Source organism: Neocloeon triangulifer, unplaced genomic scaffold (assembly GCF_031216515.1).
Source record: "Neocloeon triangulifer isolate White Clay Creek 2 clone unplaced genomic scaffold, ASM3121651v1 ptg000012l, whole genome shotgun sequence".
Lineage (NCBI taxonomy): Eukaryota > Metazoa > Arthropoda > Insecta > Ephemeroptera > Baetidae > Neocloeon > Neocloeon triangulifer.
Genome location: NW_026775554.1, coordinates 4,819,564 through 4,839,960, shown reverse-complemented (window position 1 = coordinate 4,839,960; position 20,397 = coordinate 4,819,564). Strand labels below are relative to the sequence as shown.

The 20,397-nt window shown below is 37.5% G+C and overlaps 1 protein-coding gene across 3 annotated transcripts; it reads right to left on the bottom strand.

Annotated features, from left to right (window-relative positions):
- Positions 1-178: 178 nt before the first annotated feature.
- On the bottom strand, positions 179-17,160 carry LOC132198064 (inositol hexakisphosphate kinase 3). Of its 3 annotated transcripts, none has more exons than XM_059621812.1 (8): positions 16,815-17,160; positions 5,731-5,979; positions 5,108-5,234; positions 3,920-4,028; positions 3,448-3,518; positions 3,207-3,382; positions 2,881-3,086; positions 179-2,571 (listed from the first exon to the last, which is right to left on the bottom strand). In XM_059621812.1, the coding sequence occupies exons 2-8, from the start codon at positions 5,914-5,916 to the stop codon at positions 1,902-1,904; spliced, it is 1,545 nt and encodes a 514-aa protein (XP_059477795.1). In that variant the 5' UTR covers positions 5,917-5,979; positions 16,815-17,160; the 3' UTR covers positions 179-1,901. The 3 variants fall into 3 exon arrangements, with proteins under 3 accessions (XP_059477795.1, XP_059477797.1, XP_059477796.1); XM_059621814.1 differs by lacking the exon at positions 16,815-17,160 and adding an exon at positions 6,779-7,074; XM_059621813.1 differs by lacking the exon at positions 16,815-17,160 and adding an exon at positions 6,049-6,189.
- Positions 17,161-20,397: the final 3,237 nt, after the last annotated feature.

Genomic DNA, 20,397 nt, shown 5'->3' with positions numbered 1-20,397 from the left:
GGGTTTATTTAATTGAAACATCGTTAGTTTTATTTTTTCAACATAAATTTATTTGTCGAGAACAAAATACACGCACACTCCCCATCTGAACAGCCTTTTTATAAAAATATTCTAATTGTGTCAAGCTAATACTTAATTCAAACACTTTGCAGCATTCTTATTTCAATTTTTTTCCTCCTCTCACAAGTTTCTTCTCTGTCGCCACGGCAAAATTTAAAAGCTTTTATGCGCGCACATGCACTAGGACATACACAACAACTACTCGCATACAATCTGTTTGCTATTTTTTTTTTTTTTTACTCGGCATGGTTTGGTTGTCAGCATAACGGGTCTATTACGATTTATATCAGGTTTATATTATTTACATTCCCCTGCAAACGGGGAAATAATAATAATAATTACAGAATAATCATTTTAATATTGAGAGAATATTTGCAATATTCAAGTAACTACATAATAACGATTTATATTCACGGCTAATTTAAATTGTAATGGCAGTCGCAATGAGGACAATCCAACCACCATGCTTGTATCTTGGTTACGAGTTTGTTTGTTTGGAAAATTCATCCCTTTTCTTTGAACATTTCCCAGCGCACCCATAACTGTATTTTCATCAAAAGGAATTATTATTCGCTTAGTTACAAGTGTAGGCATTTTCAGTCACATTTTCAGTTACTTATGTTTCATCATCAATGCGTGTTTAAATATAGTACATTATAGTGTGTCTGTGTGGGTACACGATTTTTCGATTATACTTTGTCGTTACGAGGCAGAATACTCACTATACATTTTTCGGTCTTTGCTCTTTGTATATTTTTACTCCTATTTATTACATGCACGTGATGCGTTTTATTTGCTTTTTCGCCTGTATAGAAGAGAGCTTAATAATCGAAGAGTATTATTTTTTTGATATATATCCATTTCTTTTTTTTTATAGAGACCTCTCCTTTTCAAGCACGAATAAATAGTGTATTTTTAAACTCACAATCAGCAAATTTCCTTGGAAGCATATTTCAGTATGGAAAAAGCGTCCGAGAGATGATTCACTGCGTGTATTGTTTTTAAAGAGGGGTGCAAGTGACACAAAATGTATTGGATACACAATCAACAATCAAATTTGCAGCAGGTGCGTGTGGAAAAGGAAAATGATTTCCTCCTATAACATTGGTCATGCATGTGCAGATATCACACAACGCGTACTTTCTTTGTGAAAACTCCATTTCCTTTTTTTACAATATAAAACAGCAGCTCAGTCTAGCTCTGGAGAAACGAGAGGTAATTCAAAATTTATTCGGCATGCACACACACGTACAAGTAATTAAATAATATGGTCCCTAAAAAAGGGAATTGGCAAAAGTAATAAACTCTCGATGGGCAAGTAATATAATATATGAGAATTTTTGTCGAAAAAAAGAGACTTCACGTGTGTGTGCGTCTCTCTCTCCCTCTCTGGCATTTGCAAAAAATGCTTGACTCTGCATACATTCTCGGTCGGGTCGGAGAATTTATTCCGGGCAGTGTGCTACCTTTTATTTCCATTACCATTATACTCTACAATAATTATTACAGTACTATGTAATACCACAGATTGTCACAGGAGATTGAAAGACAATTAATTAATTAATTAATGTAAATACGCGCGCCTGCTTTTTTACTAATTTCATAACTCTGTCCGGAATACACGCCGCACTTTTCTAATAACATCAAAATAGAACGATGAAAAATTTTAAAAACAAAACAAAAAAATGCATCACCTTTTCGTTTCAAGTGTGTCTCTGATTTCGCCAACAAATTGACTTGCATATCAATTTGAAATATATATTTCGGTAAATGTACTTTCTGTCGTAAAATTCAGTAACAGCTTTAAAACTGATTTCGCGGGCACCAGCACTGGTTGTTCATCATGCCTCGCTCAGAATCTCCCTCAGCAGTCGTCTGAGGCTGTCGATGCCTGTGATGAAGCCGTTGTCCGGCCCGAGGTGGACCGACGAGTTGCTGCAGGAGGCGCCGAAGGTGGTGTGCGCAAAGTCGATCATGCGCACGTCGACCCTGGGTGCGCTGCGGGTGCGCTGCAACTCCTTCTGCGGCGTCCACTTCTCCTGGGCGCCCAACGAGTTGGCGCGTCGCCAACTCTGGTTGCCGCCGACGTCCATGTCCGAGGACTCGGACGACTCTGTGAACTGCGAGCAGTCGCTCGAGTACACGCCGGCGCCGCAGCTGTCCACCGACATTGGACTGGAGCCGTACTGGTGGCTGCTGGCGGCGGCGCCGTTCTCGCTTGGCTGCGAGTTGAGGAACACGGTGTCCTCCGAGATGGGCACAAAGGTCTTGCCCCCGACCGGCACCACCGGCTGCTCCTCGTCGCACCCGCGGCTCTCGTCTGAGTGGGACAGGCAGTCGGACGAGTTGCTCGTCTCCTGCTCAAAGAAGGTGGCTGAGGCGCGAAGAGAACGAATGTCGTGCGGGTGAAGGAGGGACGAGTCCTGCTTCAGGGTCGTGTATGGCTGAAGGGTGGCCGCCGCCGAAGTCCCGCTCAGCTGCTCGAGGCCTTCGTAGACGAGAAGCAGAGAGCTGGAAAATCAATTTTAAAATTTTGTTATTTATTTTAAAAAAAGCACTTCGTTTTGATAAAATAATTTTAAAAAAAATACTAAAACTAATAAGAAAAATGAACATTGAACATTAACAAGCCCCCGAACAAGGGTCAGGTTGGTTGGGAAGCACAATTGTGCCAAGGGTGCTCGACTACGGCAAGAGACCGACCTAATAGCCTAATAAGCTCACGGGTGCCATAAGAAAAAAAAATGTTTTTCATTTTGAATTTTTTTTCCGAGACATGAATTCTCACAAAAATATTTTATTTAAAAACAAAATGCTAACCTGGAATAGAAGCGGAAGCTGCTCTGCCGCTCGATGACGGAGCGCAGGTTCTCCAGTTTGGTGATCACCTCTCGGACGACTTCGCTTCGTAAGTGGTAACCATTGTGAAAGAAGCGGAACAAGGCACTCTTGAAACCCTCCTCGTCCAGTTCGCGGCCAAAATACTTGTCCTCCTTCACGTAGCTGTCCGTGTCCGCCTGGTAGACCTGTGTATGTGTCAAACGCACACTTGCATAAGTCTCCCAAGTGTATGTTTATTTTGGTTTATTTATATTACGCTGCTGGAGAAATCTGTCTATTTTGAGAAGGCTTATTTTTAAACATACCTGCATGCCGCAGAGGCGGACGCCGAGCGTGGCGGAAGTGCTGGCCGCGCACTTGGCGATCTGCTTGCTCTTCTTCTCGGCCGAAGCGTCGTCGCCGTGCTGCCTGGTGCCCATTTTCAGGTCCAGCACGCACGGCTTGGCGTAGTGCGAGGTGATATTCTCCAACAGCAGGAATGCTGCAGAGCGAGAAAATAAAATTAAAAACCCGAGTCCACTTGAGTTGGTGTTATAAAAAACTCACATTGCTTGGCACCATTGTCCATTTGTGTTCCTTGGCTTGAACTGGCAGAATTGTTTCGTCGAACTTTGACCCTAATTGGAGAACATCAAAAAATAATGCTGTTAATAACTTTTCCAATTCCAATTTTAAATACTTCTTGATTCTAAAATCATGCTCTACACGCGTAGATTTATTTTAAAATAGCTGTTGAATAACTATTAATCAAAAGGTATTATTTACGAGTACTTATCTTGTTTAAGATAAAAGAATGATCTCGTTTAAATTGACTCTGAATAATTTTTTTTATCAGAAATTTCATAAAAAAAATTTAAAAAAAAATCAGTGCTGTGATGCTATACAATTTTTTTCAATGTTCTTTCGACGAAAAATTGGTTTAAAGGAAATTTAGAACCTAATCGTTTATATTTTAAAAGAAAAGAATAAAAATCAAAACTGAAAAAAATTAAAAATCTACAAAATATTTTTAATTTACCTATAAGGGTTGTCACGTTTGCGCTTGGAACTGCTGCCATTGTCGACGTCTCGGAAGCTCGGACTGTATTTGCCAAGAGGTCCGCTACTGTTGGCAGCTTGCATGACACCTGAAACACAAACGACGCCGGCGTCTCGTCAGACCACTGAGAACGAACTTTTGAGTTGGGGTGAATGAATTTTGTCCCGAAGCCTCTCGGAATATAATTGCAACTTGCAGACGAGGGATGGCGATTAATTAGCGGAGAGCAGAGAAGAGAGTGCGCAGTTTGCTCGTCGCGAGAGTGAAGTAGCCGAAGCGGAACACAATTGGCGCGGCGCAGTTTCCGCTCCGGACACTTTTCGAATCGGACGAGCAAATCCACCGATTGAAAAAGAGTTTGGTGCGGATGAAAGAGAGATGGCAAGCATGCAAGGCGTCAACCAAATTTAATATTCAATTATACACCTTCGGCCACTTTTTTTTATATTAAACAATTTTCCCAACGCTTTCTACAAAACTAGCGTGTGATTAAAATTCAGGCTGCGAGTCTGGAGGAGAAGCTTATTGATCGCATTTTTTTTAAAACAATTGTTTCTTAGACTTTTGATAGCCGGTCGATCAAACAGCGAGTTGAAATCACAGTGTATAGCAGCTATACAAACCGTGCAAGGCTCGTTTGGGGTCCTGCTAGGAGGGCACGTACGCGGCAGGTTTTGAGAAGCGGTCCTCGATTCCTCGGATCTCGACGGCGTTTCTCATCTGCCTGAACAATAGCTCAGCACATCGAATGCTCCTTGCTTTTGCCTTTCTTTCCAATTTTTTTTTACCCCCCAATATTTTTTTCTACTGTCACACTCAAACACACTCTGGTCCAAATGGATACGTTTTTTTTTCAACTTTTTTTATTTATAATTTGAAGATGGAAATAGATTTTAATATCTGTAGGCGCGGGGTGAGTCAAGGTGCAAAAACTCGATTTTTTGGCACCGGTCATCGCCATATGCAAATATTTTGGAACTGGCTGACAAATATTAGGCTGGCGCCAGCCGGACAAAATTATTGTCGCCGAGCTATTTCCAGCCAAAGAATTTTTCAACTAAAAAAACGTATCCGAATTTACCTCAAAAATTCATTTTTCTCGTTTATAAATTCTCTTTCGCACTTTGTTAAGAAAAACGGGTATGGATTTTATTTTACTCAGCTTACCTTTGAATTTCGGAATAAAACGTTCAATTTCCTCAGGCGTGTTTTTGTAAAAGTTGAGCTCGCGCGGGTTGAGCGGCTTGCAGATTGTGCTCTGGTTCAGCACCAGTAGCCTCGTGTGGCCTCCGACCTGCAAGGACGTCACCAAAAAAGACAAACGTGATTAATTCCAGTGTCATCGTTATTGAAGCAGTTTAGTGTGAATGGGTGCTAAAAAGGGGTTATTTCGTTTTAATTTCCGGGAACCTCGCTGCGGCAAGAGCTGCTCACTCGCCAGTCTGCACGGTGGTCCACCCGCATGCGAATATTCACACACTTGAAAACAAACTGGACAAATCACAAACGCATGTGGCAACAACGGAAGAGACGCAAAATGCACTGATCTGAATGGCAAAACGTTTGTGGTATAAAAAAATTATTAAAAACAATCGTAAAAAAAATTAACAAATTGTTTATTACTATATAAAGTTATTTTAATTTGACTGCAATTGATTTGATAAAATTAAAAATAAGAAAAATACATAAATATTCAAATAAGATTTCAATGGTAAATTTTTTGCATCATAAAATTAATACATTAAGCCAGCAAAACCCAACTGAAAAACTATTTTTAATAATTTCTGTACCTGGCTTTTAAGTGGTAGCAAGGCGAGTTCGTCCTCGACGGACTCCTGCTCCTTCCAAGAGGGTGGTCCGTCGCCGTTGGCAGTGCGACCCTGCTGCTGCTCGGAGATTCTCGCATGGTAGTTGCTGACGGCAGCGCTTTCGGCGGCAGACTCTCCCATACCCCAGTCAGGCACCAGCAACACCATCCCAGCTGCGCGCTAATCTCGACCCTGCAGGACCTGGCAACTTCTCTCCAAAAGTCTCTTTCTCTGCGAACACGAAAGTGGCAAATTTGAATTTCAACTGTGCTGGAAAAACAAGCGTCGGAATAAATATACATAATGCAAACTCGGGATGACGAGAGGTGAATAATGCAGATGCAAATGGAGAAGACCTTGCTTTCTAATCGCAGCTCAGTGAGTCCAAAAGCAGACTTTTATCTCTGCGCACAAGAAGTGTAGAGGAAAATCCAGCACGTCGGGTGCAAAAATGAAGAAAAACAATCAAGATTGTTTGATTGTTGAAAGACAAGAACCGGACAAATCTGACACTGTTTAGAACTTATAGATTTCAAATGCTGAAACTGATTGTTGCTTGGTTTAATTTTTTCCTTATAGATATTCAGTAATTATCCAATAATCTGCAACAAACCCTTGTTTCAAGTAATTAATTAATGAAAAATAAACATTCTAAAATTTATTATAAAAACATAATTTAAATGTTTGAAAAAAAAACTCAATATCTACTTCAAATCACTCAATCAGGTTGGAAAAATAAATAAATGCGGTAGACCTTTTGGCAAACGTGTGAGCAATCTAACTTCTACCAAGTAAGACTCCTGCTCTAATTAGAAAAAAGTCGCAGAGTTTAAATTTAAACGTCTCTCTCCCGAGTGTCACGCGACGAAGCACGCGTTTTATATAGACAGCAAGAAGTGCCGAGTGGATAAAAATAGCGTCCAAGTTCAGCCGCAATCGGCTACTAGAGCCTTCCAAAGCGTTTTTCTATAATCAGGATTAGACGCTGCATTCCGCGAATGGCCGGTGGCAGTTAGAAAGGAGTAATTACCTGGCCCGTAATACCAATGGCAGCGCAGAGTTACATCAAATCGTTGGCAGTGGTCCGCGTTTAAAATAACCCCAGCTGCTCTTTCTCAGCTCTTTTCACTGGCGTGGACCGCCCGCGAGGGAACACACGCGGGGAGAGCCTTTATCCCTCCAAAATTAAAATTTGCTCTCCGGACCGTGAAATTGGAGTTCCCCGAATTGGGCGATTCGCAAACAAACGACACGGGATTGCCAATCGGAGGGTGTGATGCGATCGCCCCAATCGTGGCACCGAGTCAAAGATGACGCGTGAAAGAAAGAGCGGCCTCGAAGACGCAAACAGAATCTTCTTCACCAACACATACATCATCTGATTCGATTAGATACGCGAGATCTCTTTATGGCCGCGACCAACAATTAATTACATCATTCAAGACAACGCGCATTAAAGTGGATGAATGTGCTGTTCATTAAGAGGGAAAGGTTTTAAAATTGTTCAACCGAAGTCATTACAAGTTTTAGTTATTTTGAAAACAAAACTTAGCAAGAGTGTTAAAGATAATTAATAATAATTGGTATCAAATTTGATAAACAAAAATACAGGTGTCTTATCAGGGTCTCATAATGAACAGAGAAAAAATAATGGAAATCGTGCGGTTACTTATTAAGCATGTTTTTTTTTAAATTTGTTTTCAAACGAGTTGCGGACAGAGATCTCTTTTGAAAGCAGCTTGTTTCTCCTTTCATAAAATGTAATTTACAGATAAATAAAGAATGCTTACTTTTCTTCGCTTAGTCTTTATATGATTGATGGTGTTGGATTGTAAAGAAATTTAAAGTCTTTTTAATTGGATCAAATATGATGAATAATTATTATTTTAAGGGACTCAAAAGTATGTTAAATCATTCAATTCCTCTATAGCATTAATAAAAACGGTTCTAGATGACGTCTCAACGGAATGATTTCTTAATTACGTTATTGTAACACAAAAAATTATCATCAGACAGACTTAAACTGATTGCGTGTCGGCAATAGATTAACATGATTAACAAACTTGAGTTCTCTGGAGTTCTCTAGAAATCAGTCTTGCATTATTGATTTTTTTTAGTGTGTAAATAAAAAACGTCCTCCAGGGAAAACCCATGTAAGCTGTAATGATAATAGATATATAGGCAGGAAGATATCCAAGAGTGCATTTTAGGTTATTATTTTACTTAAATTTAATTTGGAATTATTTATTAAATTAATCAAAAATAGAGAAGAAATTTAAAGTTTGCCAAGTTCACCAAATTTTTACAGTAATTTAGATTTTAATTACGTAAGATAAACTACTCTAAATTTTGTCAATCCAAATTTCTTTAAATTAAAAACAAAAAAAATGTTAATTATTACTTATTACTATTATATTATTACATCTTACGCCACATTGTTAAAAACAATATTTATTTAAAACATTTGAAACAAAGAAATTTTGTCTTTTTGGAGCGAATTGGGAAATTTCTCTACTTAACCATGACCGTTCAAAGGGTCAAATTTTCAGCTGTCTAAAAGCGCAAAGGTTGTTTAGCAAATAAGTGCTAATTGTAAATTGTGCTAGGTCGACCTTGAAATTAGCGCTACGCAAAAATCCGCTGTAGTGACGCCGTTTCGCACCCTCGAAACAAGAGCAAGGCCTGACAATGAGATTGAGCAGAGCATCGATTTTCCCACCGGGCGCACAGCCTCCATTCGCCAAGGGCGAAATAAAGTGACACGCGAGAGAGCGCAAATCCAGAGCGAACCGATTCCATTTGAGGGCAAGTCGTAATTGCGCTGCGTGTTGACTGTACTGGGATTGTACACATGTGTTGCCTCGAAACTTCTCTCAATGAGTAAAATTTCTGTCTAGTCAACAGACCAGAAGATAATGGGTCACGACCCTTCTCATCAACAGAGAGGAGAGATCATGAGATGTAGACACGTGAAAATACAAAGAAAATTAATTTACAAAATTTAGTCTGCTCTCAATTATTATTTTATTTAAAAGAAAATTTAGCGATAATTTTAAAAATCTGCATAATGGAAATGAAAATAAAATCTAAAATGTTAATTTTTAACTCTAGAACTAATTATGAAAGTTTTTGAACAAGATTTTGCAAAATATATTTAGCATTAAATAGAATATTACACATTTTCATAATTGTTTCAATGAATAAAATTATCTTCCTTGCAAGGTTTCAACCTGGTGAGAGAGCAAAAAATTTAGATCAAATACAAATACGAATATTTTATGAAAATTTTTATTAAAAAAATAGAATAAAAGTTTCAGCGTAAATGTGTGTAAACAAAAATACGCGGATGACGTTGGAACTGCCTTGTCATGCACGCAGTTTTTTTTATATTTTGGTTTGCGTCACGCAGCCGCCTCGCCAAAACAAAGGTCGCACAGCAGCTGCTGCTACTGGAGAGAGAGAATAATTTTCGCGTTCAAACATCGACTTGCGACGGAAAATTCCACAATGCTTGTTTTGTTTGCGGGCGCGGCTGCTCGGAGCAACGCTCGTATAAAATATACTACCACTACCACGCTCCGTCGCCGCCGCCGCAAAAAAAAAAATGTTGATTCGAATATAAAAAAAAGAGGCAAATCTCACGTGCTGGGCTGGCGAGCGAACAGTCTGCGTGGCTCCGGAGTTGGAGGAAAGCTGCACGCGAAAAACCGGCTTTCGAGCTGGAGGTGCAGGTGTTCCGACCCCGAATCAATCTGCGAGCCAAAAATTGAGATCCAGCTCTGTGATGAAATCCTGCTTGTCCACAAAACTGCGCACGGCCCCTGAGGCTATCGCGAAAATTGCGAAATGCAAGAATGGCCGTTCTACGTTGCGATTTTCGTGACCCACTAGAGGAAAAACGCCAACAATATATTATGCGTTGGCCTTCGGGTTTCCCTCTCGGGAAAATTGCAACTGCATCACAGAATTTAATCCAGGAAGGAAATAATTTCAAACGGGGTTTGGCCTCAATTTTATTCAATTAAACTTCAACGTTCATTATTCTAACTGACATGAGCGTTGATAATTTTATCTTTTTGTGAATAGAAAATTTTGCAACTTCGTCCTACATAGATAATTTTTGCTCACATAAATATTAAATTTGTTTTTCAAGGTATACAATTTTTCAGAAAAAATTGTTTCATTAAATGAAACAGTATTAGTTTTTAAAACTTCAGCTACAACCCACCACAAAACAGAAATTTTAACAATATGAAAGGATTTTTAGATCGATTTTGATTTAGGCTAGAGTCGGACGCAAAATTTCATAGAAGCCTAAGCATTTTATTTTTATTCTTCTGACAAATATTTCCTGTTTCCTGAGGGAATACCCGCTCTTCTTACTTTGACTTCAACATTTTATTTTACAAAAATAAGAAAAGCATAATCTTAGATTTTCACGCTGTGGAAGAAACAAAAGTTAATTTTGCCATAAAAAATAAAGATAACTATTCCATTACCGAATTATTTTTATGGTTTTTCCACGTAATTTTTGTTCAGTGAATTTCTTTCCTCCTACGTCAACGAACAATCACCTGCATCATCTCAATTTCCTTTATCCGCCACGTTATATTCCTTTCCTTTTCAGGGCGGCAAACAGGTTGGATTCGCGCAACCTCTTATGTTAGAATGCAATCAAGTCTGACTCGCGCACTTGACCACCTGTGCAACCAGTGCAGCGGGTGGCTCTTTTTCCAGAGCGAGGTTCCCACGGCCAGTCTTGCAGTCGACCGCAGATGCAACCGAGAGACATTTCAATAAAAAGACACACACGTGCAATGATATAGTCTTTCGCAGCGAGAGACGGACCGGTGAGCAAATCGATAGGGTGGCGCGAGAGACCAAAGCAGCGCTCTTGTCACGCTCGGTTGCCTAATGACGGCCAACATTAGATCCGCGTGCAATGATAATGGAATTGGACACATTTCCATTTCCAGCTTCAATAATTTAAATATGCACATTAAAACGGCGGTTACGTAACCACCTTTTTGAGTTCGATTGGAAATTGATCTTTGTTGTGGTGAGATCCAGATGTTGGTTTAACGACCTAGGTCATAAGGTCGGCGGTTGCGGTTAACAACAACGGGGCATGCTGATGTGGAAATAAGACGTCGCGATTCGCCATAATCGAGGTCGTGCGCCGGGGAGAATCATTTATTTATATGTTTCTGCTGCTGCTGCTTCTTCTTCTTCTTTCACTCCCTTTAAGCGAAGGTTAAAGAGTCAACGAACGCAGGGAATTATTACATTTGCAAGCTTGCGAATCGCATTCGAGCGATTTTTTTTATCTTATCACTTATTATAGTGGCAGACTTTCGAATGCTTCAAATCTTTTGATTGTTTTAGAGTCTTGTTTGTTTCTTTTTTTAAAGTCAATTTTTCACCTGGACGTGGTGAAAATTAAGCCTGATACATAAGATAATCGTTTAATCAGACAATTTTAGAGCTTAATATAGTTAAGTTGTAAATCGCAATTCTCCATGAACTTTTGTGTACCCAAACGTCCCAAAACAACAATCAAATAACGTCTTGTTTTTTTGATGCTCGAACCTTGGTACAAAGGATCCAAATACTTAATGAGTTAAGTGTGCAGTGGGTCCAAATAATACTTCAAAATTTACAGTAAACCCTTGCAAGCTGACCGTCCCAGATATTTAAACCCATTGAGAGGAATTAATTAAATGGTAAATGGTTTTATCAAGATATTTAGAGAGGTAAATAAAATTGCATATTGAAATTTTTTAGATTTTCTGTGATTTTAGAAAATTTAAAAATATTAATTTCCTAACTTAATACAGTTTATTTTATAGGCTGCAATTTTTAAACATTAAAAAAACTGAAATTTTGAAATAAAAATGCGACGTTAAACTATGAATTTTATCATTACATTCTACTTACGAAAGGAACTTTATTTTTAAGGATTAATTATCTTTCATTTTTACTTTAAGATTAAAACAATAAAATACAGAAGGATAATGTTTATTTATTTTGTCTAGACATGTAAGTCCTAGTTAATTGTTTAATAAATATTTGTTTGCCAAGTAAATTAAGTTTGTTTGCTTCATTTTTTTCCAATTAATTTCTGATAAGTATAAGTTCCAAAAGATTTTCAGCAGAACTCTTCTATTTTAAGTGTTTGCACTATCAATAATGTTTTTTTTTTAACCACTCCTCATATATTTTTTGTTCAACTTATTTGAATTGTTGATAAGATGCAAATCAAAGGACAAAGTCTAAATTTTGACTGATTGCGCTAGCTATTGAAAGTGAGAAGTGTTATTTTGTAATCTAGTAAACGTTATAATTCTCTTTAAACATGAGACCTAATTTTCTGTGTTAAAATTTAGATTGCTGAATTTTCCTCTCCAACAAGAATATGTGTGCTGATAAACGGCGCAGTAACCCCGTTTCCCCATCCAGGGCGGAAGTTTGGTTTCTGATTCGAAATTTTATCGGCACACCAGAGAGCACAATACTCTGCTCTTTATATTAAAAGCTCTTCAACGCTGATTTCCCCGAAAGAATTCAAATTAGAAAACAACCCTGAGTGGACCGTAAAAAAAAAAGAATTTGACGATATTGCGCACCTTGTCCGTGAATTTTCTCAACGACGAACGGGTTTACGGCCGCGGGCAGAACGCCAGTTGTCGCTTCTTCTCTCGTTAGCTAACGAAATTAACATGAAACTCGGCGGCCGATTAAAAATAATCGAGAAACAAAGACAGCGAGGTGTGATACGAACGAGAAAGGTCGCAGCCGACAACTGCTTGCGACACCACCAGAGACCATACGCCGGGGCTCATCATGAAACAAATTCTTGCCTAACTTATTGTACTTGTCTTGTTGTGGCAATAAAACTTATTTGCATAAAAGGATAAAATGCTGACGTTGTATAATCAGTTTACATTGCACAGGTAAGGGTTTACACATTATTACAATTTAACATAAATGCATTTACAAAATGTGACTGCAAAAATATAATAATATATTGGTCAATATTGTTCAGATTTATATTCATTTAAACTTATAATAATAATGGAAACTTAAATGCAATGAAATATTTAAAATTAAAACGAAAATTAAAACGATAAAGTATTCAAATTTATGAACATAAAAATATTAATGATTGACAACTTTGAATCAAATAATTTTAAGAACCATATATTAATTGAAAACTTTCAAAATTATAGAAGTGAAGAACTCGGGCTTTTTCCTCATTAGCCCCAGTTCTTCACTTCCATGATTATCTCCTTAAGTGTCAATTTCTTGAAAAAAAAAAAAAAATTCAAAATTATATAAATATTTTAACATAAAATTTTATAAAAACTTATAAATATAGGATGAGTTCAACGAAGTACAAAATTAGAACCTCATTTATCAAGTTTAAAAGAGCGTTATGAATTCTAGGATTTTTTTATTAGAACATCCACATAAGGTTAATCAAGATAGTCCATGCATAGTTTTTTTTTCATTTTTAGATAATCCTCACAAACAATTGACAGACAGATGTTTGCCGGCAGCAATTATTCATTGGCAAATTAGACGCAGCACTTTCACTGCAGCGCCTGTCGTGCAGGAAAATTTCCAGCGCAAAGAGAGAAATCTTTCAAGGACTTTGTGTGTCGCTTCCAAATACGGATCGAGGGACTTTGCTGCTCGCATGTCATTTTATCTTATCGGCGTGTTTATCGCGACACCCGCGCAGACTCTCAAAGGCATCGCCGTTTTTACGACACACGCGGAATCGAGCAGAGTTCATATGCGAAAATCGTATTCAACGCGCGCTTCCTATAGGTTGCAGCAAAAAGTTCTTTTTAAATGTATTCGATTGCCAACAAGGTTCTTCCTGCTGGCGGCCAAAACTCTTCCGGCGGAGTGACCAACAGATTCGCCTTTTGATAGATGAGCAAACGACAAATTGTTAATGGAATTTGATTTGTAGATGAAATAAAATTGAGTTTTGTATGCCTCGAGACATTAAAAAATATTATTTATTAATTAATTATTTTAAGGTTTCGGCAGAAATGATTTGCAATTAAATAAAATTTTCAATAAAAATTAATAAATTCATGATACTAAATTTAATATCAATCCTCCTCGCTAGGTTTTTGAATCATTCGATCACATTTGATTTATTGTCTTCCGTTTTCTATGAAACAATAACCGACCATGAATGCAAACATCATGAATCATCCCTCCATTGCAACTCTTAGAAAAAAAGCATGTCAAGTAAAATCATAAGTTTAAATTTGCTAAAATTTCTTACTTCTATTGCAAATCAGAATTACCAAAATTTATTGCATTTAAAATAGCTACGTTTTTAAATTGTGAAGTTTAAACTCATTTTCTGTAGATTCTTGTATAAATCAGTCAAAAAAGCACCAATCGGAATATCATTTGTAAAATAGCAACGGGGCCACGTTTAAAGTAGCACTGCGCGCCATAACACTTTTTCCCTTTGAACTTTTGATTCCAAAAGCTACCCAAATAATCAAAGTTTGAGTTATGGGTTCATTGGTGCAACGTCCTCGAGCTTGTTGAGCGTCGTCGGTGCGTGGCGGGGAGGGCGTTGGTGGTGCGCGTGCGGGTCCTGGTGGCAGGCAACCCCGCACAGCACACCCTTGAGCCGCGCGGATCAATGAAAAGTGGAGAGTGCACAACGGCGGCACACTCGCTCGCCCGCCTAGCAACAAAACGCGACGGTGGCAAAGAAAGGAAAGACGGACCCGTGAGAAGAAACCCCGGCAAAAAATATAATTGGAAAAAAGGGACAGAGCAAAAAAGGATTCGTTCCTATCGCGAGTTGATGACCTGAGGAGAGAAGGAACTAAAGATTTTGTTTCTCTGAGAAAGAAAAAGGGGAATAAACTAATGCTGAGAATCCAGGGATAAACTTTACCAAACTTTCTTGAGCTAGAATTAAAATAATTAAAATTATGCCAAAAATTACCAATATTCATGACTTTTAATTTTTTAAATTCACTACGTTTTTAATGTTATTCCTTAAATATTTAACATCAAATAATTACTTAAGTTTCATTTGATGTTTTGCCCTCTTCCAAATCTCCAAGATTGATATTATTTTTGGGCTCTTATTAAAAATCAGATTTTAAGTTAGTAAATAAGCAAAATGCGGTTGTTGAAAGACGAAACCTGCATGCATTTATGACAACACGATCTGCTGCTGCTGCTGTAAATCATTCTCAGCCTACTTATATTCAAAATGCATCTCCACAAACGACTGGCATAAAAATAAACGCAGCTGAATTGCGGAATTTTTCTTCCTTCGCCAACTCGCAAACGCTGCACAAACGGGAAACAAAGTTTCAAACGAGAAATAAGAAAGAAAACAAACACGTGTGTGCTTTTGCTTCTTCTCATTATTTTTTCGCAAATTTCAAACTGCGCGTTTTCCCCTTGACAAGAATGAATTGTTATAAATATAGGAAATTTCTCCCTTCAAAAATGCCGAGACAAAATTCAGTGCGGGCAGCAATGATGCGTTTTATTTTTACCTTGAGTAATCAAGGTCTGCTATGGCGAGCGAGTAAAGTACATACTTTTATCGCCGGACGTGTGTTTTGATTGCCACGCAGTTATAAACAGTTAAATGCCATTTCAAAATATTAAAAAAAAAAAAATGAAATTTGAAAGGTTTGCAAATACGGAAGATAAATTGACTCCAATGAAATCAAATGATTTTTAACTAAACAATCTTGACACAAAATACAAAATAAAATTTTACCAAATAAAATAATTTAAATAATTACACAATTCACTAAAAATTACATCAAATTAATCATTGTATTTTAATATTAATTTCTTTAACCTATTGAAAGTTGATTTTATATTTAAATATAACGGTTAAAATTGTTAAATTTTACTACAGCTTACATACTTTAATTTAATCTCCCTATATCAGATAACAATTTTTTTAAATTTATAATTTAAATTTTAAATACACTTTTACGTGCCAAAATTTTACACCAAATGTAAAATAAAAAAATTTGGCATTTCAGATGTCACCATCGCCACTGCAAATAATCGCACACAATTTAAATTTGCTTTATTTTTTCCTCTGGTGATTCACATCAGCAGATAAGAGTAGCGTGGGCATGACACATTCGCCTAATAACTGCACCTTCTTTCTTTCTTTCTCACTCAACTACTCGCAAGGTCGTCTCGATTCGCATCACAATTTTCCTGTTATTGACCACCACGTCTTGGACTTAATCATTTTAAAATTCCCCACGCCTCCGAAGGCGAAATTTATTTCGTGCTCGATTTCGTGCCAAACGAAGGAAAATAAAGAAAGTTCTGGTCGCCGCCGGCGATAAGGAGGCCAAATATTTGAACTGTTTATTTCCTCTTTCATTAAAAGTAAATAATAACAGTCTGTCCGTGTCTACGTCGTCGGTCGCGGTGAACAAAAAGAACCATGAAAATCAGGTGATGACGCTGGTTTTCACTTTTTCTCCGAGTTACTTGCGTCACACCAACGAAGGGAAATTTCCTCAAGATTGGTGGCGTTGTGGGAAAATTTTAAATCGTTCACAAATGAATTTCCCGTGAATCAATCAAAATATTTTCAGACCTTGAATAAAAAATTTCAAAGTGGATTAAGCGACCAATTAATAGAGCCGCGGTTAACTTGGCAGCTGTTCAGCTAAAATTCCGCTCAGTGAATTATTTCGAACACTCGTTTCTCAAGCAGAACTTCTTTAAATTAAAGCGAACTTCCGGTCGAGGACAAAGATTTCATTTAAACGCATTTGAAATAAATTTCGAAAGTACCTCGGCTAATTATTAAAACTTAACTTGTGGTAAAATTGCAATTATCCATGCAGAACTGAAAGTCTAAATTTATACAATTAAAAAAGAAAATTAAAAGAAAAATTACTTAAGTGAAACGTTTGAATTAAAATTTGAAATTATTTAACCCTCGTCTGGAAATTTAATTTTATTTTCAGTGGCCCAGAATTTCAATTTTACAAAATTATAAAAAAAATTAGCAAAATTCTTCTTACGTTTTTGAAAAAGAAGTGGAACAGTGCGTTCCGCGTTCCGTTGGTTGTTGCTGCTGAAGCTGCTGTGCGATTTCTAAATAACTGTACGGGTTGGATGGAAAGGCAGCTGATGGGTCGGTCGTCACCACTCACTTCTTCTTCTAATCTATATTCTTCTCTTCGAAACGAAAGCAATCAAAAACGTAAAGGAAAGTCCACTCGCAGCGCGGTTGCGGCCTTCAGCCCATGAAACGGGTTTTCGGGACACTCGCGGTGAAAAATTCGGATGCGGCGGCACTCGAGGGACGGGCGTGCGGACGAGAGACCTGTGCACTTGCTTCTTGCTCACTCTACTGAACGTGAATTCTTGCAGCTAGTCCCACCGAGAGCCGCTGCCACACCAGAGCGAGCTGCCGACGTCCCGCGCCGCCACGCATGCGTGCCCACAACCCTTTTCCGACCGACCCAGCACCATCGAGCACCATCCAGCCGCCGGCGGTGCTCCTTGCAGATTGTTTTCAAGAGCGATCTAATTGAACAATGTTTCAAATTAAAAATTATATTAAAATGAAAATTATCTAAAAAAAAAATAAAAAGCCAGAAATCATTTTTATTTCTGAAAATTTCTTAAATAAATATTACCTACACTTTTGTAAAACTTTGACGAAATTTATTAGCAATTACACAATGAAAATTTTCAGAGTCAATTTATAAACGTTGAATAATAAATGTTGAGGAATTGAAGCATAAAGAAAAAAAATTTAAATTTTGTAACAAATTGGCAATCTATAGCGGACGTCGTTTTTTTTGTCTCAGATTACGCTTTATAAAAAAATCTTGCTGTTGATGGTGCCGTTTAGGCCAGCAATTCCATTTTCTTTGAAAAAATAAAACAAAAATGGAATGCAAACAATGAGATTTTAACAATGTAAGCTTAAATAAAAACAATATCTTTTTTTGTATGGGGCGTTTTAGCAGACATCTGCTAGTTGTAAACATTTTCTTCTCTTTTCAAATTTTAAATTTTTGTATTAATTGACATAAATATTAAATAATAATTATAGAACAGGGACAATTATTATTAAGCGCAAATAGAAGCATGCAAACCACATCACATAATATGCTCGGAATTTCAGCGGAAATATGAGACAGTAGGAATTTCACTTTTCTCCACTGCTCCAAGGCTCCAATTATGTAAAAGGAATTTGCCATTGTAAATTCCTCTTACGGCATTGGGGCCTATAGGAAGAAATTACATAATGTATTATTATGTGTATACGCGTTGTATAGGAATAGGAATGATGCAAGGGAGATAAACCACTGAAAAACATAAGGAAAAAGTGATCATTTAAATTTTATCATTAAAAGTTTTTGATCAAGTTAAATAAAAAAAAATAATAATAATAATCTGACTTCTTATGAATTTTTGCAAGGAGGATTAAGAAAAAACGCACACTTCAACCTTTTGCTAACCTCAACTTCTCCTCCCTTGTTGTGCAATGTGCACCCCTACTTCTTCCCCACCAGATGGTATAGCCAGAAGAAATAAACAAACCGAATTAGTGTCAATTTCGATTCCGTCTTTGATAAGTTGCAGTTTGCAGTTCTATTTTTGTCCAAAGTCTCCATTCAGAATTCAGAACTGCTGCATAAGCTTTCGTCGACTTGACGCGATCATCATTGCTAGCCTCTGGAATTCTGCTGGATGGTCACTTTTGATTCGGTTCCATTTGTCATTTTTATGCAGCTCATGGAAATCTCAAGCGCATCTCGGACTTCAATCAGAGACATAAAAGTAAGTGACGAGATTTTTTTTTTATAATTTGCTCTAGTCTGCGTTTCCCTTCTTGAGACGATCAGCAGATTCGAGCGTGCAGAAATCGACCTTGTTGTTTGCACTCTTGCTGATTTTATTTATCGGGTCGTAAGCGGTGCGAACCGACCAGAAGCAGAACTTCCAGCTGCTCTCTTTTGTGTACATAATTTGTGTCATTTTCGCACTCTCTGGCGACACAATGCAAACACGAGTCGAAGGAGAAAGATATGTGTGTATTGAGGTGCTCTGTTTTCTCGTTTTCGACGGGCTGTTTGCACAGCGGAGCTTGTTAAAATTAATTGTTGTCGCGGATTCGTTTGAAGACCGCCAATGTGCCTCGCCTGAAAGCAAATAGAGTAAACGGAGACATACTCTTATCAGGCTTTTATAGCCCGAAAAATAGTTTTAGCAAGGTTGACAACGCGCGCTTAATTGCTTACAATGAGCTCAAAAGTTGAAAATAATTACCTGTAATTATTAGCGAATTATTTTGAATGCATTTTTTTTTATCGAGTTTGCAATTGAAAATCAAATTGTTTAAATCTTATATCTGATTTTTATCAAAACAATTTTATTATGGGTTTCATTTTATTTTTAATTTTAAAAGTAAATTATCGTGTGTCCATATCAGCGAAATCATAGAAAGAAATTGCAATGTAGTGAACAAAGAATCAAATTTTAATTAGATTTTCTTAAAAAAATTATTTTGCTTGAAGAAAAACAAATTACCACATAAGTATTTATTTTACTATTGAAAACCAATTTAAATCATTGGTATTTCCTCACTAAATTAATTGAATTAATTTTTCCTCTCTGACCCTTATAATTTAACTTTTAACTAAACAAAAATCCTTCCTTATGATTATTATCTATGTGACCACTATTTGCAACCGTTACCGCACAAGAAAGAATTATTGGTGCCAATCCTTCCAATTGAGACCGGGGAATTGACGTCAGTGTGCTAGGCTGATATAATGCAACGATGGGACCGTCGCTCATTCATAATTCAAAAAATGAAATCACTGCGTCCGGCAAATTATTTACCAGATGGAAATGTCACCGACCATGCCATCCGTTTATTTTTGTTTGCACTTGATAAATTTTGGTTATGTAATCAATATTGTTGAGAAAAAACATGGATTGGAAAATTGCACAATTACTCAAACAAAGAACTTTAGTTAATGCCACCGTCCAGGAGCTGTTTGTTATTAAATTAAAAATTACTGTGTAAATGAAAAATTGTTGAAATGTGTTTATAATTACATAAAAAGAAAAGGGGCGTATTTTGATATTTTTTTAATTACTCATTTACATCATTCTTTTTGTCTTCTTAATTTTTGATTGCACTAAAGCACATTGTTAGAAACTTCATTTTATGATTGGCATGGTTACAGGAATCATTCATTTTGCAGCCACTAAATATTTGAGCTTGCGAGGCTCTTCGCAGAATCATGGATCAGTCGAGGGCGGCGATTATTAATTTTGCCTTCCTGGAATTTTCTGCGCTAGAATAACGGCGCCACTCTGCGAAATATTTCCCTCTATGCTCGTCTCTCTTTCCTCCCACGTACTGCGGCACAAACCAACTGGTTGGGGGTGGTCGAAGGGTGATTCCTAGAATGAACGCATAAAATTTCATTCACGCGCCTGCAGAATTTCCACCATTGATCGCTGCAGGCCACAGTCGATGCTGCGCTGGGGTAGGACAGAAGCTTGCGCGCTCGCACCCCGACCAACCCCGACGACCTTGCAGGCCAAGCACCCCTGCACACTTGCCAACTAACACAA

What these genes read in the sequence shown, in the direction of transcription:
- LOC132198064 (XM_059621812.1), bottom strand. Translation starts at nt 5,916, where the DNA reads ATGGTGTTGCTGGTGCCTGACTGGGGTATGGGAGAGTCTGCCGCCGAA. An exon ending in TGCTACCACTTAAAAGCCAG is followed by an intron (nt 5,235 to 5,730) that starts GTACAGAAATTA and finishes ACGTCCTTGCAG; the next exon opens with GTCGGAGGCCACACGAGGCT. An exon ending in TTTTATTCCGAAATTCAAAG is followed by an intron (nt 4,029 to 5,107) that starts GTAAGCTGAGTA and finishes TTTGTGTTTCAG; the next exon opens with GTGTCATGCAAGCTGCCAAC.